The 14,118-nt window shown below is 37.0% G+C and overlaps 2 protein-coding genes across 5 annotated transcripts in view; one reads left to right on the top strand and one right to left on the bottom strand.

The window, feature by feature from the left end:
* The window catches only part of LOC149653897 (uncharacterized), a 60,460-nt gene that overhangs the window by 5,437 nt on the left and 40,905 nt on the right, over window positions 1-14,118 (bottom strand). The gene's annotated exons all lie outside the window — the stretch shown is intronic.
* LOC149653900 (dual serine/threonine and tyrosine protein kinase-like) overlaps window positions 1-14,118 on the top strand; it is a 34,800-nt gene that overhangs the window by 17,446 nt on the left and 3,236 nt on the right. For 3 of the 4 annotated variants that reach the window (XM_089846854.1, XM_089846855.1, XM_089846851.1), the window contains exons 3-11: window positions 7,621-7,743; window positions 8,005-8,229; window positions 8,465-8,982; window positions 10,246-10,646; window positions 10,705-11,003; window positions 11,106-11,464; window positions 11,761-12,188; window positions 13,173-13,419; window positions 13,494-13,584. In XM_089846854.1, the coding sequence (XP_089702980.1) occupies window positions 8,103-8,229; window positions 8,465-8,982; window positions 10,246-10,646; window positions 10,705-11,003; window positions 11,106-11,464; window positions 11,761-12,188; window positions 13,173-13,419; window positions 13,494-13,584 (2,470 nt within the window). In that variant the 5' untranslated portion in view covers window positions 7,621-7,743; window positions 8,005-8,102. Of the gene's footprint in view, window positions 1-7,004; window positions 7,744-8,004; window positions 8,230-8,464; window positions 8,983-10,245; window positions 10,647-10,704; window positions 11,004-11,105; window positions 11,465-11,760; window positions 12,189-13,172; window positions 13,420-13,493; window positions 13,585-14,118 lie in introns of those variants that run through there. The other variant, XM_089846853.1, reaches the window with a different exon arrangement.

Raw genomic sequence — 14,118 nt, 5'->3', positions numbered from 1 at the left:
AGTACAGGGGGCATCAAGATGTCCGTTTAAATATTTTCCAGATCAGTCAACCCTAAATTAACCTAAATTAAACTTATGAATATTCGTCATAGAGATCCCCAAAAGTTCACGAGTTCGAACTTGCAATTATCGCCTCACTCCACGAATTCTTTAAAAAGTTTTAAGAAAACTGAATAAATAAGAGAAGTTAATGTTTCCTAATTTGTAAAACGACGCAGTTTCTATTCTAAACTCATCAGGGACATTTTCTGTTGTTCTGACCCGCTAAAGGTCCATTCACACACTCGTAGTACGTTTCGTAACTCACCTTGGTACTAGGTGACCGTATTGTTAACATTAAGTACTCTATGAGCTGAAAGCCAGGGGTAACTTGTACAGGGACCTTTGCCAAGAATACATACAGCTACTAGTAATCATTGCGAACCAAAAATATATCTCTCCCATGCCAATTTCTACGTATTCGGGTTTTGTGGGTATACCGGGCTTGAGAACTTACTATAAAGTCACACGCCTATTAATAATTCTGATGGCGTCTTTCTAACTCTGTGATTTCATTGGTTGGTAGCAATCAGGTCCTAGGCGTACAGGCCTTATATTATTCGCTTGGATAAAATTCGTCATGCATAATGATTAGTCTAACTAGCTATTCCCATTAAAAAAAGCTGCCTAGTCTAGATGCGTGAGTGAAAATGACTGGCTAAGCAATGTTTCCTAGTAGCTTTATGCATTCCTGGGTTTACTAATACATATATATATATATATATAAATTTCCATAATCTCGTGACTAACACGCAACTGAAAGTCTAGACTCGTTTAACTTTTAGTTTGTAGTAAGAATTACCAAGGAAATTGATGGTCCCCAAGTTGGTGGTGCTACTGGTGGTAGTACTGGTGGGTGGAGCCAGTACCATCCGTGTTAGTAAAGATACTCCAGTCGGAATGAAGGATAAGTTATTTAAAGTAGTTGTTGTTTGAGCTCCGAGTTTAGTTGGGGGTCTATATATAAGTTTAGGAGATATCTTCTTCAGAGTAGGGTTTTTGGTGAAGTTTGGGGTTTGGGTGGGGTGCCACGCCCTCGCGCTTTATTGCTTCTGATGTTTTTAAACTTTTCGAAAATTCGGAACTTACAAGCTATTCTTTTTCAATCGATCTTACAAACCTGAGTTTTTAAGGGGTTTTTTTAGGGTGATGGTTTTACCGTTTTGCGTTTGGGGCTACTACTATAATAAAATAAAGAATTTCCCCCTGGGCTACTGGATTTGAAAGAGCAGCTCTGAACAGTAATAATTTGGGATGGGGGGTCCCCCTCCTTTGGGATGGATTTAGGTATACCCTATTATGATGTAATAAAAATGCTTAGCTAGAATTATCGGTATAACTTAGTTCAATTTTGACTCTAGTATCGGAAATAATCGAGTTATTTTTGGGGGTCCTTTTTGGATATAGCCATCCATACTTGGGGGGGGGGAGAGAAACTAAATATAGACCAATTACATACGGAGAAACTAACATACCCAGGGGGGGGTCCGGGCCGCCATTGTGGGGGTATTCTCCCTAGCGCCAAGAATTACGGGAAATGTTATCTAAAATTGGGAATCTGGTTATGCTTAATGTTTATTTATTCTAAAACTTAACGTTGGCGGTACTCGAATTTGAGAGTACATTTTGCAGAGGCTGATCTTAATATTCATAAAGCTAATTTGAATGAATTATAGATTTTGTAATCAAATTATAATTCTTTATTCCGCTATAGTTAAATTAATAATTTGAAATGGACAATATTGAATATTAATCTTTTAGACGTAATTGGTTTATTTTAACAGTATTTCATTAAATTAATTAATTAATTTTTAATGGACTTAATTACTCATATTTCAAGTGACTGTGAATTGTGCGAAAACAATTTGAAATATTGGGGAGAATCCGAATTTGAAAATGATTATGGTATTAAAACTATTAGTTAGAACTTTACGAAAAATTAAATATCAAATTGTAAAAAATTACGGATTTGAAATGGAATTTTCTACCCGAAAGTTATCAAAGAATTTAATACGCATTGAGGGGCTTGGTTTTTTGAGTTAATTATACGCATTAAGGGGTGGTTTTTTGAGTTAATTATACGCATTAAGGGGCTTAGTTTTCCCTTAAAAAGTCAATCTTAATTGATAAAAACCCAATTTTTTTAATAAAAATACTAATTTTAAATTCCATTATTTTAATAAAAAAAAAACATTTTTTAGAGAAAATAATATTAATTCTTACGTTTCTTTTCTTGTAAGTTGAAGCTTCTATTTAACTTCAATTCTATAGTTATTTAAGTTAACGTCTCTCTATTTTGGTCGCACCGTTACTACTTAACTATAGCAACTTCCTCTCTCTAGTGTCTCGAGATGCCGAGTGTTCCTCCAAGTGTTCGGTGGTTCAGTTCCAGCAGGCCTTATCCTCCAAGAACGGGGGTTCTTCCCCACGCTCCTTATATACTCCCCTCATATTTGTCTCAAAACCCCTCCCAACCCCCAAACCCCGCTGGAAACTAATACAATATACTTTTGGACCCCCTATTCCAAAGTTTCTTACACTTTTTTCTAGGCAATCGTCCCCAAAACGGGTTCTGATTGGCTCAGAAAGATGGAAGGACTAGTGACGTAGTTTATACTCGACGCTTATTGGACGAAAGGGGTTTTTAGCGTGGGGGATTTCCCCCTTGTGTGTTTGGCGGGGATGGGAGGGGGTTATTATTCCAAATTATCATCGGTAGTTCATTCAAACTTAACCCTTTTAGCGAACGACGATTAAGTTTATTTAATTATTATTATCTATTGAAATTAGGGCTAACTTAATTCATTGTCTATTTAATATTTAAGTTCTCCTTTAATTTTGTTACTTTGGAGTTTGACTGATTGACGTCTCGTCTGATGACGATGATGAATTGACCTTTTAACCTTTCATTGTAACGTAATACGCACGAGGAAAAAAATAATTAAATCCCATCCATTTCGTTCACGAGACATTTCACGGCAATTTTTTTATACTGTATAGATTTAGCGCTAACTAAATGTGTCTTTCACGAGACTTTTCCCGCCTTATATTGTGCATTACAATTGGCGCCAAATGTGTGCGTCTTTCACGAGACTTTTCCCGCCAAATAATAATAATAATAATGTTCATAAGACTTTTTTCAGTTCAATATACCCCAATATTTTGCGTTTATTTATATGATGAAAAACTGTACCAGGTTTTTTTTTTCTTTTACATATTTGAGTGGGGGGGGGGCTGGAATTTGACACGACCACGCTATTCAAATTAAGAGGGCTCTTCGGAAAATCGACAAGATCAGCGGAATTTTTTTTTGCGTCTCTTTCGTCGCTAACCCTAAACCCTCTCTCCAGAACCAGAAGATCCTCCGGTTCGCCCCTTTTTCGTTTTCGGTTGGTTTGTAATTTATTAAAACTAAGAAATATCGACTAACCCCACCCAGCCCTTCTCCTAGACTCTCTTAAAATGCAGCAAAGTTTGGTCTGAATCGCAAAGACAGAGACGAAAATTTATTTTTCATATTTAATATTTAGGCCTTAGTTTTATTTACTTTCTGGGAAGATAATAATTGTGTTAATGCATTTGTTATTAATAATAGTTATAAGGGATGCATGCACCCCCCTAGCACGAGTTATGATTATGAACATTGGATTGGAGTGTTTTATCAATGACCCCCTTAAAACTAATGGCTTACTTTCTTTGAATTTTTATTTGTCTTTGTTCAAATCAATCTCAGAAAACTTCAGGTTTAGATGTATGTTTTTATTACGAAGTGAACCTATAGATTTTAATTAAAGGAATAGCGACGTGATTTAAAAATTATCTCAAATCTAAAGAAAACCTTACTTTTTGGAGAGTTTAAACTCTTCTGATTCCAAAAATATGCTTGATTAATATTTAAATATGAAGGAAAACCCAGAAAAAACACTTTGAAAACTTGAAATATTGGGGGGCAAAAGCAAATTTGCGAAGAAGATTTTTGGCGGGTTTTCTCCTTGCTACGTCACTCACGGCATCTCGCGGAAAAGCCAAACGCGCGCGCCCGAGACTCCCGAGTCTACTAATGCCGCGCGAATCTGAATATAATAGGCTTAACACTTAGGCTGAGACACTAACAGGCGTCACGTGAGCGACATCTACAGTGAAAGTTTCTCCTTACTACGTCATCAAGCGAAACCAAATTTTAACTAGGCTTTTTCCAAACACTAAACTTTGATTGCAATTTTACAAATTTCTACGAAACCAAATACAAAAGTAAACATATCATAATAAACTAGATTTTTCAAGGATTTTTTTAGCATTTTAAGTTTGTGGGTGACGAAAATTATGTCACTAACACTTTAAGAATTGTCCGAGTATAATTTGACCTTTGAACTCCAGTCGTTTGCACACTTGTTAACGCGGACCTTATACACGTTCGAACAAAAAGAATTTCCAAAGTTTCCTTTGATAGACGAACGACTTGCTTAATATTTCTCTCTCTTTTTTTACTCTTTCTTCCAAAAACGTTTATTCATTTCTTCCAAGAATATTTAGAATTCTATTATATTACGAGTTTACTCTATGCTCCATAATACGAAAGGAGTAACGGAGATGAATACTTATGACTGAATGTATTCAATTCCTTATTCGGCTGTCTAGCTTAGAATTTTTAATAACGACGGATCAAAGACTTCAACAAATATTAACAGCTCCTTGTTAAACTCTTTTAATTGAATTATGGGTAATATAAATCTATCGGAATACGATGTACCTACATCGTCTCGAAGTTCAAATTAATTAACTTATATGTCGTTTTTATTTTAATTAAAAATTGTGGCCTCTACATTTTATTATAGAATGGAGTTAAAGTCAATTATTTCTCATACTGAAATAAAATTATTTTAACCTTATTTAATTTTTAAATAGAGAGCAGATTGTGGCCTACAAAACTGTGCAAGTTAGGTCAAAATCGGACTAGAATTAACGAAGTTAGGACCAAAAGTAAAATCACTCATTTCTCCCATAGAAATAGCATTACCCTGGTGGGTGACTTCACCCTTCATACACGGGTGTATTGCGTGTTAAACATTTCTACAGGCGCTCGTAGAAATAACATGGGCTGGAAAACCCCTAGAAGTCGGCTTCCAAGAAAATTAATATTAGATATTAAAAGTTTAAAATTAGGCTTAACTTTAGGGCTGTGCGAGCCTTGATTTTTTGGTTTCGAGTCGAGTCTCGAGTATTGAAATTTTCCCTTATCGAGTATCGAGCCGAGTCTCGAGTACTCGAATCGAGTATCGAGTAGTTGGAAAATTTGTTTCGAGTATTTATCGAGTAATTGGGAATTTGTTTCGAGTATTTATCGAGTAATTGGGAATTGATTTTCTAGTATTTTTACACACTTTCTGCTAATTTATCGCTCTCATAATGGACATTAAGTGTAATTTTGATCATCTACAGATACTTCAAACAATTCCCTGATGGTATTAGTCTTCTTCCCTTTAAATTTAACAAACTTAGTTCCTCATTAGTATCTTCTTCGGATTCTCATTCCTCACTGAAGTCACTTCTAGCAATTTTTATACTTCGCGCAAATCCCAAACGAAAATTACTAAGCTGAACTTCAAAAAAAAAATAAATAAATAAATAAAATAAAAAAAAATAATAGTCCACTTGCCTTTAACTGTATTTTATTACTTTTACTTCCACTATTGAACCAGCTAGGAGCTACTACCATACTACATTACACTGGTGTTAAGATCTAAACTACTCAATGAGCACTAACTCACGTCTGTTAACCAATAAGCGTGACTTTCTAGTAGATTTTTATTGCTACTACATCCCATTTTCAGAGTTAAAGGCCTTCCAAAAGCAGGTTCGAGTATTTATCGAGCCTTGGTTTGATACTCGAAACTTTTTCGAGTCTCAGAAAATCTCTTATCGAGTATCGAGCCGAGTACTCGGCTCGATACTCGATCGAGTACTCGAGTCTTATCGAGTACTCGCACAGCACTACTTAACTTATAATTAAAAATAGGTTTATAAATTTTTAACTTAGATTTAGGCCTAGGAAAAAAATTTAATACGTTATAAAGTATTAAATATAGGGCTGAAGTACCTTTTTATTTATTTATTTATTAAATTCGTTTATTTGATTAGAAAATAATCCGCTACTTATGAATTATTTTTAAAGCTAAGGAATCCTTTCAAATAATAAGTTATTAAATGTAGAGCATGATTTCCCAGGCGATCTAGTTCTGTTTTTGCCAATAGACAGGTTAAGTTATCCCTTTCGACAAAATCAAAGTACCCCAATAATAAACTAGCTAGGCCTATTCTGAAAAAGAATTATTGAAATTATTTATACCGTTGTAATATTCCTTTGAAAGAATTCAAGGTTTCAATTCCGTGGTTTTTTATTGGACAAATAAAATCTAAAAAAAAAAATTGGACAACCTCGAATGAGGTTTTCGATTAATTATACCTGACATACCTGGTTGTATATTATATCTAGAAAAATATCGTTTTTACGTTATCTGACAAGCAGATAAATTATCCCAATTCTCCAACACAATAAATCTGGGCTGATAATAATTTGTAATTCAAATTTCAAATTTCTTTTTAGTAGATAATGCGATAGCTCGTTTAGAAATATAACGGTAATATTAATAAGGAAATTACCTCTTGTTTCAAGGGGCCAGCTCAGCTGTACGTGTATAACATATTGAATCTGCCGGAGTGATTAGCCCCTCGGGCTTGTAAAATTTTTAAAACGACAAATTTACAAAATTAAATTTTAAATCAAAGTCCTCTTATATCGTTTCAACCGAATTAATATTTATTTACTTTAATTATTAATTTAAGTCTCATTAGTGCCCCCCCCCCGTATTTTTGTTTATTAATTTTTAATTATTAAAATTAATTTGCAAGAGGAAACGAAAAATGATTTCCTAATTGAAAACCGGCTTTTATATTATTTGTATTTTTTAAGACTCCAAATTAAAACGGGATTGCAAAATTACATATTAAATTTTTAGAAAACTCATAGACATCGTAAATATCAATACATCAGTTTTAAAATTGAGCAGACGATTTTGATTTTTATTTTTAATTTTAAAGTTAATGAACCTTAATTTTAAACCCTAATCTTTTCTCTAAGGCGTTAAAATTATCAGGTGCGATTTATTATCTAATTTTCGGGGGTCCTATTGTGTTATAATAGCGGATCTTTCAATTTTTGTTAAAGATAAGCTTTCAAATTGTTTTCGAGTTCATTTAGACTAGACGGGGGTTACGTTAGTTAACGCTATTTTCTATTTTCGAGTTCTAATCAAAATTAGGCTTAGGCTTAGTCTCGTTTCATAGTTAATAGATAATAATTAGGCTTAGAACGAGGAATCCCCTGTTAATTTTCGTTTGAAAATTTGTCAGCAACTTGCTTCATCCATGATATTTGTTTTATCGGGATGGATAAGATAATGAGGAGAACGTTCATTGAGGTCAAACGAAACGTGATAATTTTGGAAAATTATCATTTTGGTGTCGTGTTTCTAGGTTTCTAGCTGCTAGTATTCGGTTTTAAATAATCTATTTTTGGCAAAGGGGCAACGCGGTTTTCAACCACCTATGGGATCCCATACGTAAATTTCTTCAAATTTCGGAAGTTGTTTTCTTAATCTTATTGGTGCAATGAAACTTTGCCCGAAACTTTCCAAAAACGTGTGGGTAAGTTGCAATCTTCCATCATGGAGTAATAATATTGAAGATTTAACTGCAACATTCGTTTTCACTCCAACGAAATAATAACTCCATGGAAAATGGGATGGCAATGACATAAGCCTATTTCTTCAATTTCCATTTAATCTCGCGTTGGCGCGGTTTTTTAAAGCTCAAAGCTCAACTTGTCAGTGGCCCTCAGCTTATTGGCCCGCTCTAGATTTAATATATACTCCCCGTCGTTATCAGCCATTGAGTCAATGTTATCAGCCTGTCACATCAAAGAAAGGCCCCGGCCAGACGCGCGCGGACAAGGGCAAACGGCCAATTACGTATTCGTGCTTTAAAATTTCAAAGTCTCTTTAAAAATGGCGGCGAACCTTCCGTACGAGTTTTGCAAGTACTCGCGAAATTGCAAATGTTTGCGAAGAATTCATAAAGATACTAAAAGAATTTTGGATGAAATTACGAGAAGCGGTTACTTTAAACACGCCGGTAAGTGTCGTTAAGCCTTTTTTAAAAATTAAACCGATAAAACATCGAAAATGAGCTAATAGGCCAAGGTCGATAGCTAAGCCTTGGCACTTCAAGGTTAAGAACATGAACGAAATTCACTATTTCGTTCATGTTAAGAATTACACGTTTGTTATGTTTACATTTACACTTTTAAGGGGTTTTTTTTTTATAAAAAAATTTAAAATAAATTGTTTTTGAATGTTTTAAATTGCAGAAGAGTTAGTCAACACGAAATTAAAGCCAGAAGATGAGAAATTCATCAGAAATATTACGGATCGTCCAGTGGGGATTGTTGTTTTGGGGTACAGTTGTTGGGCAAAAGCCACCGTTACTAATGAACTATTCGGTCAACCACTTCTTCCTACTGAGGAAGAAGGTGCCAATCCTTGGAGAATGGTTAGATTTCGTTACGGAGATCGCACCCAAATTAGCTTAGCATTGCCGGATAGTTTTGAACTGGTGAAAAGTTTAGCGGCTTACGAGCAACCTTGGAGAACAATTCCTCGTGAGGATTTGGAATTGAAGGATGAAGCTTTACACGATACCGCCGCGCAAGATTCCGTTTTAGAAATCAGGCTGCGTCACGAATTAATCAGGGAAGACGTGGAAGTCATTGTTAGCCCTGGTTCCAACATTCCAAATTTTAATTTTGAAAGAATTTATAATGTCACAACTGAAGGGATTACACCCATTCTAGTTTATGCTATTGGTGATGATAAATTGTGTGAAAAGGTCAGTGAAACGTTTCAATTTATATTAAATTACCTAAAACAATATGGTTTTTAAATTGACAAGGGGATAATGTTGTTCAAAGTCAGGGAAGTATGTCAGGGTTAGGTATAGTGTTGTTCAAGGTCAGGGAAGTATGTCAGGGTAAGGGCTAGTGTAATTCAAAGTCAGGGAAGTATATTAGGGTAAGGTACTAAGGGATAATGTAAACAAACAACCCCCTTCATAGGAATAGCATTACACTAAACTTTCGAGGCTCGTAACTCTTGTTCTATTAGAGATACAGGGATGTCCTTTGAGTATGTTATAGTCCAATTTGTCCCGCATCTAACCATACTAAAAACTTAGGGCTACGACAGACAGGGGCGGAGTAATTGAGCAAAACGTAAACAAACACCCCCCCCCCTCCATAGGAATAGCATTAGACCCAACTTTCGAGGCTCGTAACTCTAGTTCTACTAGAGGTACGGGGATATTCTTTGAGTATGTTATAGTCCAATTTGTCCCCCATCCAACCATGCTAAGATCTTAGGGCTACGACAAACAGGGGCCGAGTAATTGAGCAAAACGTAAACAAACAACCCCCTCCATAGGAATAGCATTAGACCCAACTTTCAAGGCTCGTAACTCTAGTTCTACTAGAGGTTCGGGGATATCCTTTGAGTATGTTATAGTCCAATTTGTCCCCCATCTAACCACACTAAAAACTTAGGGCTACGACAAACAGGGGATGAGTAATTACGCAAAACGTAAAACTTATTGTTATTATGTTGCTTATGATTTTTAACACTGAACTTCCGAGGCTCATAACTCTTGTTCTACTGTGGAAACGGGGATCTCCTTTGGATATGTTATAGTACTCTTTGCTCCCCATACAAGGATGCTTTAAACTTGAGGCTACGTCAATATCTTGGTCAACTTATGTTAGTTTCTCACTTATTGTTATTAGGTTACTTTTGATTTTTGACATTAAACTTTGGAGGCTCCTAACATTGGTTCTACTAGAGATGCGGGGATGTCCTTTGAGTATGTTATAGTCCAATTTGCCCCCCATCCAACCATACTAAAAACTTAGGGCTACGACAAACAGGGGCCGAGTAATCATAGTGTAATTCAAAGTCAGGGAAGTATATCAGGGTAAGGGATAGTGTAGTTCAAAGTCACTATAAAGTGTTTTGAAGTATGTCAGGGAAATGGTTCAATTTGAAGTAACATTGGGGGTTTAGTTATTTATTTTTTTCCCCCAATTTTTAAACTTTGTATTAGGAAATTCTTGATCTTATGGAATTGAAGCGTCTGGCTCAAAACCGACCCATATTTTTTGTTCGAGCGCGTCCTCCTATTAACTCGGAATTAACCGAATCCGAGCAACACGCTCAAAGTGAATCCTTAAGCATTCCTAACTCCGGAACAACGGGAACCTTTTGGCCGCGCTCTTATCAACCCGTTTCCCTCTTGTCCCAACAACAAAGCTCGTCCTTGTCTAAAAGGCGGGAGTCGCTGGACTCGCGACCCAGGAGCCAAAACCAATCCCTCTACCAACAGTTGTGCTCTCTAGGATTTCTGACTTTACTTCCGTTAGAGTCCAAAAAACATCGAACTAGGCGACGTTCGGGACCTTTTGAAGTTGATTGCGAATTAGTGGAAAATTTTGATAATTTCCCGAGGTAATTGCGGTTCTAGGGGAAAAAAAATTGGGGTGGCATTAATTTATGTCGTCGATAGCATTCTTCTGTTCGTTCGTCACACTTTACAATCGTATTTGGTCAACGCGGCGACTCTATTGAACCAAGCTCACGCTCTGTGTTTGAGAATGTTCATCTTGAACGCTTTTGACATGACGTGGGACATGATGATCACGCCAAAACGTCTGGAATACGCCAAACAGCAAGAGAGCCGTCTGTACGAATCTCTGTTGGAAATTGCCAGCAATAAACAGGAGGAAATTAGAACTCTCATCACGGGAACCCTGGAATCCATGAAAGAAGAACTCGTGGAACGAGCCGCTCAACACGAATTTCAAGGTCAGTCGCTAACTTTGTCCTGTAGACCCAAATGATTCCGAAAATAGGCCAAATCATACAAAATAGGCCAAATCCTTCATGGGCTTATAACGTCTTTTTCAGGAGTTAATTTAGAGCAAAGTGGAGAAGTATACTCAACAGCTCAACTCCAAATCTGCTCGGCAGAGATCCAAGACTTAGTTTTGGGTGCTCTGAACAGTGCCATTGCCACCAAGTTAATTGGTAGCGTCGAATACTTGAGGGAAAGCTTTCTAGGAACTTTGGAACGATGTTTGGCCAGTTTGGAACAGTCCTGCAAAGAAAGTGGCGACTCGGTTCAAGCCAGTAACGCTCTGAAACAAATCCTGAATGCCGCCTACCAAGTTGAGGTCACCGTCAAAACCAGTTCCTCTTTGTTGCGCGTCTTGTGGGAGAAAATGAAACAAGTCGTTCAAGGAATGCCATGGAAAAATCCACCAAAGGTATGTCCGTTGTAAAATTTTTAAATTAACAAAGGGGGAAGACATTTACAGGGAATTTACTAGTTACCAATGTTCTGTTAGCTCAAGGACGTCTATTGAGTAATTCATTTCAAACCCCCATTTAAAACTTTAGCCTAAAAGTAGTTGTACATCTTGGTTGCAAGACCAATTGCAAACTATAGCCCAAAGATTCGAGTATAACCATAAATATATCCTTTACTGACTTAAGTACTTGAGGAAAAGGCACGTTCCCCCAACTCTCAAATGTTGAAGACGTTACTTGTTGTCCTCTGAAGGTGGACGTTGAGTGGAAACGTAGAGTCGCCCTGGAAATGCTGACTAGTTTAAGCGAATGGCGACTGGCCAAGTCCATCTGCTCGCAGTTCCGAGAACGTTTGAAACTGTCCCACGAACAATTTGGGGCCAGCATGCGCCAATTGGAATCTATTCACTCTGGACGGTTGGAGAGGACGGAAGAACAGAGGGTCAAGGTAAGGAAACACCACGCTCCCAGGATCGCCCGCTTGGCCCTGGAGTCGACCTCCTTGAGGGACTTTATTCTCCACGGGATGCCGCAATTTGGACGCGAAATTGGTCGAGGTCAATACGGAGTTGTTTACTCTTGCGAACATTGGGGAGGATTTTCTCCGTGCGCCGTCAAATCTGTTGTTCCGCCTGATGATAAACATTGGAATGATTTAGCCATGGAGTTCTATTATACAAGGTAGGCTCAGTTTTTATTATCTCTGGGCGGTCTTTGGGTTTGTTTCGGGCCCGTTTTTGGCTTTATTTCGGGCGGTCTTTGGCTTTATTTCGGGCCCGTTTTTTGGGTTTATTTCGGGCCCGTTTTTTGGGTTTATTTCGGACCCGTTTTTGGGTTTATTTCGGGCCCGTTTTTGGGTTTCTTTCGGGCCCGTTTTTGGCTTTCTTTCGGGCCCGTTTTTGGCTTTATTTCGGGTCCGTTTTTGGCTTTATTTCGGGTCCGTTTTTGGCTTTATTTCGGGTCCGTTTTTGGCTTTATTTTGGGCCCGTTTTTGGCTTTATTTTGGGCCCGTTTTTGGCTTTATTTCGGGTCCGTTTTTGGCTTTATTTTGGGTCCGTTTTTGGCTTTATTTTGGGTCCGTTTTTGGCTTTATTTTGGGTCCGTTTTTGGCTTTATTTTGGGTCCGTTTTTGGTTTATTTTGGGCCCGTTTTTGGCTTTATTTTGGGCCCGTTTTTGGCTTTATTTCGGGTGGTCTTTGGGTTTATTGCGGGTGGTCTTTGGGTTTATTTCGGGCCCGTTATTGGCTTTATTTCGGGCCCGTTATTGGCTTTATTTCGGGCCCGTTATTGGCTTTATTTCGGGCCCGTTATTGGCTTTATTTCGGGCCCGTTATTGGCTTTATTTCGGCCCCGTTATTGGCTTTATTTCGAGCCCGTTTTTGGCTTTATTTCGAGCCCGTTTTTGGCTTTATTTCGAGCCCGTTTTTGGCTTTATTTCGAGCCCGTTTTTGGCGTTATTTCGGGCCCGTTATTGGCTTTATTTCGGGCCCGTTTTTGGGTTTATTTCGGGCCTGTTTTTGGCTTTATTTCGGGGGGGGGGGGTCTTTGGGTTTATTTCGGGCCCGTTTTTGGCTTTATTTCGGGCGGTCTTTGGGTTTATTTCGGGCCCGTTATTGGTTTTATTTCGGACGGTCATTGAAGAGCATTGGTTAATTTTGTGTCCAGGTGTATCCCAGATCACGAAAGAATTTGTCAAATTCGCGGTTCAGTCATTGACCATTCTTACGGGGGCGGGAGTTCACCAGCCGTCCTGTTGTTGATGGACCGCTTACAACGCGATCTATACACGGCCATCAAAGTGGGCATTGATTGGTTGACGCGTTTACAAGTGGCCTTAGACGTTGTCGAAGGAATCAGATTCCTGCATAGTCAAGGATTAGTTCATCGGGATATCAAACTTAAAAATGTTCTGGTACGAAAAATTTAAACGAGAAATTTCCAACAAACTTGTTAAAACAACTTTTGAGTACTCTTTGAATTTATTAGATGGATAAAAAGAATCGTGCCAAAATAACCGATTTGGGTTTTTGTAAACCGGAAGCCATGATGTCTGGGAGTATTGTCGGAACGCCAATACGTAAGTTTGTTTATTTACTTTTAGTTTAATGTTTGTTTGTTAAGATATGACCCCCCGAGTTGTTTACTTTTAGTTTAATGTTGTTTACTTTTAGTTTAGTTTAATGTTGTTTACTTTTAGTTTAGTTTAATGTTGTTTACTTTTAGTTTAGTTTAATGTTGTTTACTTTTAGTTTAGTTTAATGTTGTTTACTTTTAGTTTAGTTTAATGTTGTTTACTTTTAGTTTAGTTTAATGTTGTTTACTTTCAGTTTAGTTTAATGTTGTTTACTTTTAGTTTAGTTTAATGTTGTTTACTTTCAGTTTAATGTTGTTTACTTTTAGTTTAGTTTAATGTTGTTTACTTCTAGTTTAGTTTAATGTTGTTTACTTTGAGTTTAATGTTGTTTACTTTTGGTTTAATGTTGTTTACTTTGAGTTTAATGTTGTTTACTTTGAGTTTAATGTTGTTTACTTTGAGTTTAATGTTGTTTACTTTGAGTTTAATGTTGTTTACTTTGAGTTTAATGTTGTTTACTTTTGGTTTAATGTTGTT

The sequence above is a fragment of the Phalangium opilio genome, unplaced genomic scaffold (assembly GCF_054372755.1).
Source record: "Phalangium opilio isolate 3A_F unplaced genomic scaffold, DU_Popi_V2 ptg000081l_1, whole genome shotgun sequence".
Classification (NCBI taxonomy): domain Eukaryota; kingdom Metazoa; phylum Arthropoda; class Arachnida; order Opiliones; family Phalangiidae; genus Phalangium; species Phalangium opilio.
The sequence above is the reverse complement of the archived record's forward strand: the minus strand, read 5'-3'. Positions and strand labels throughout refer to the sequence as shown.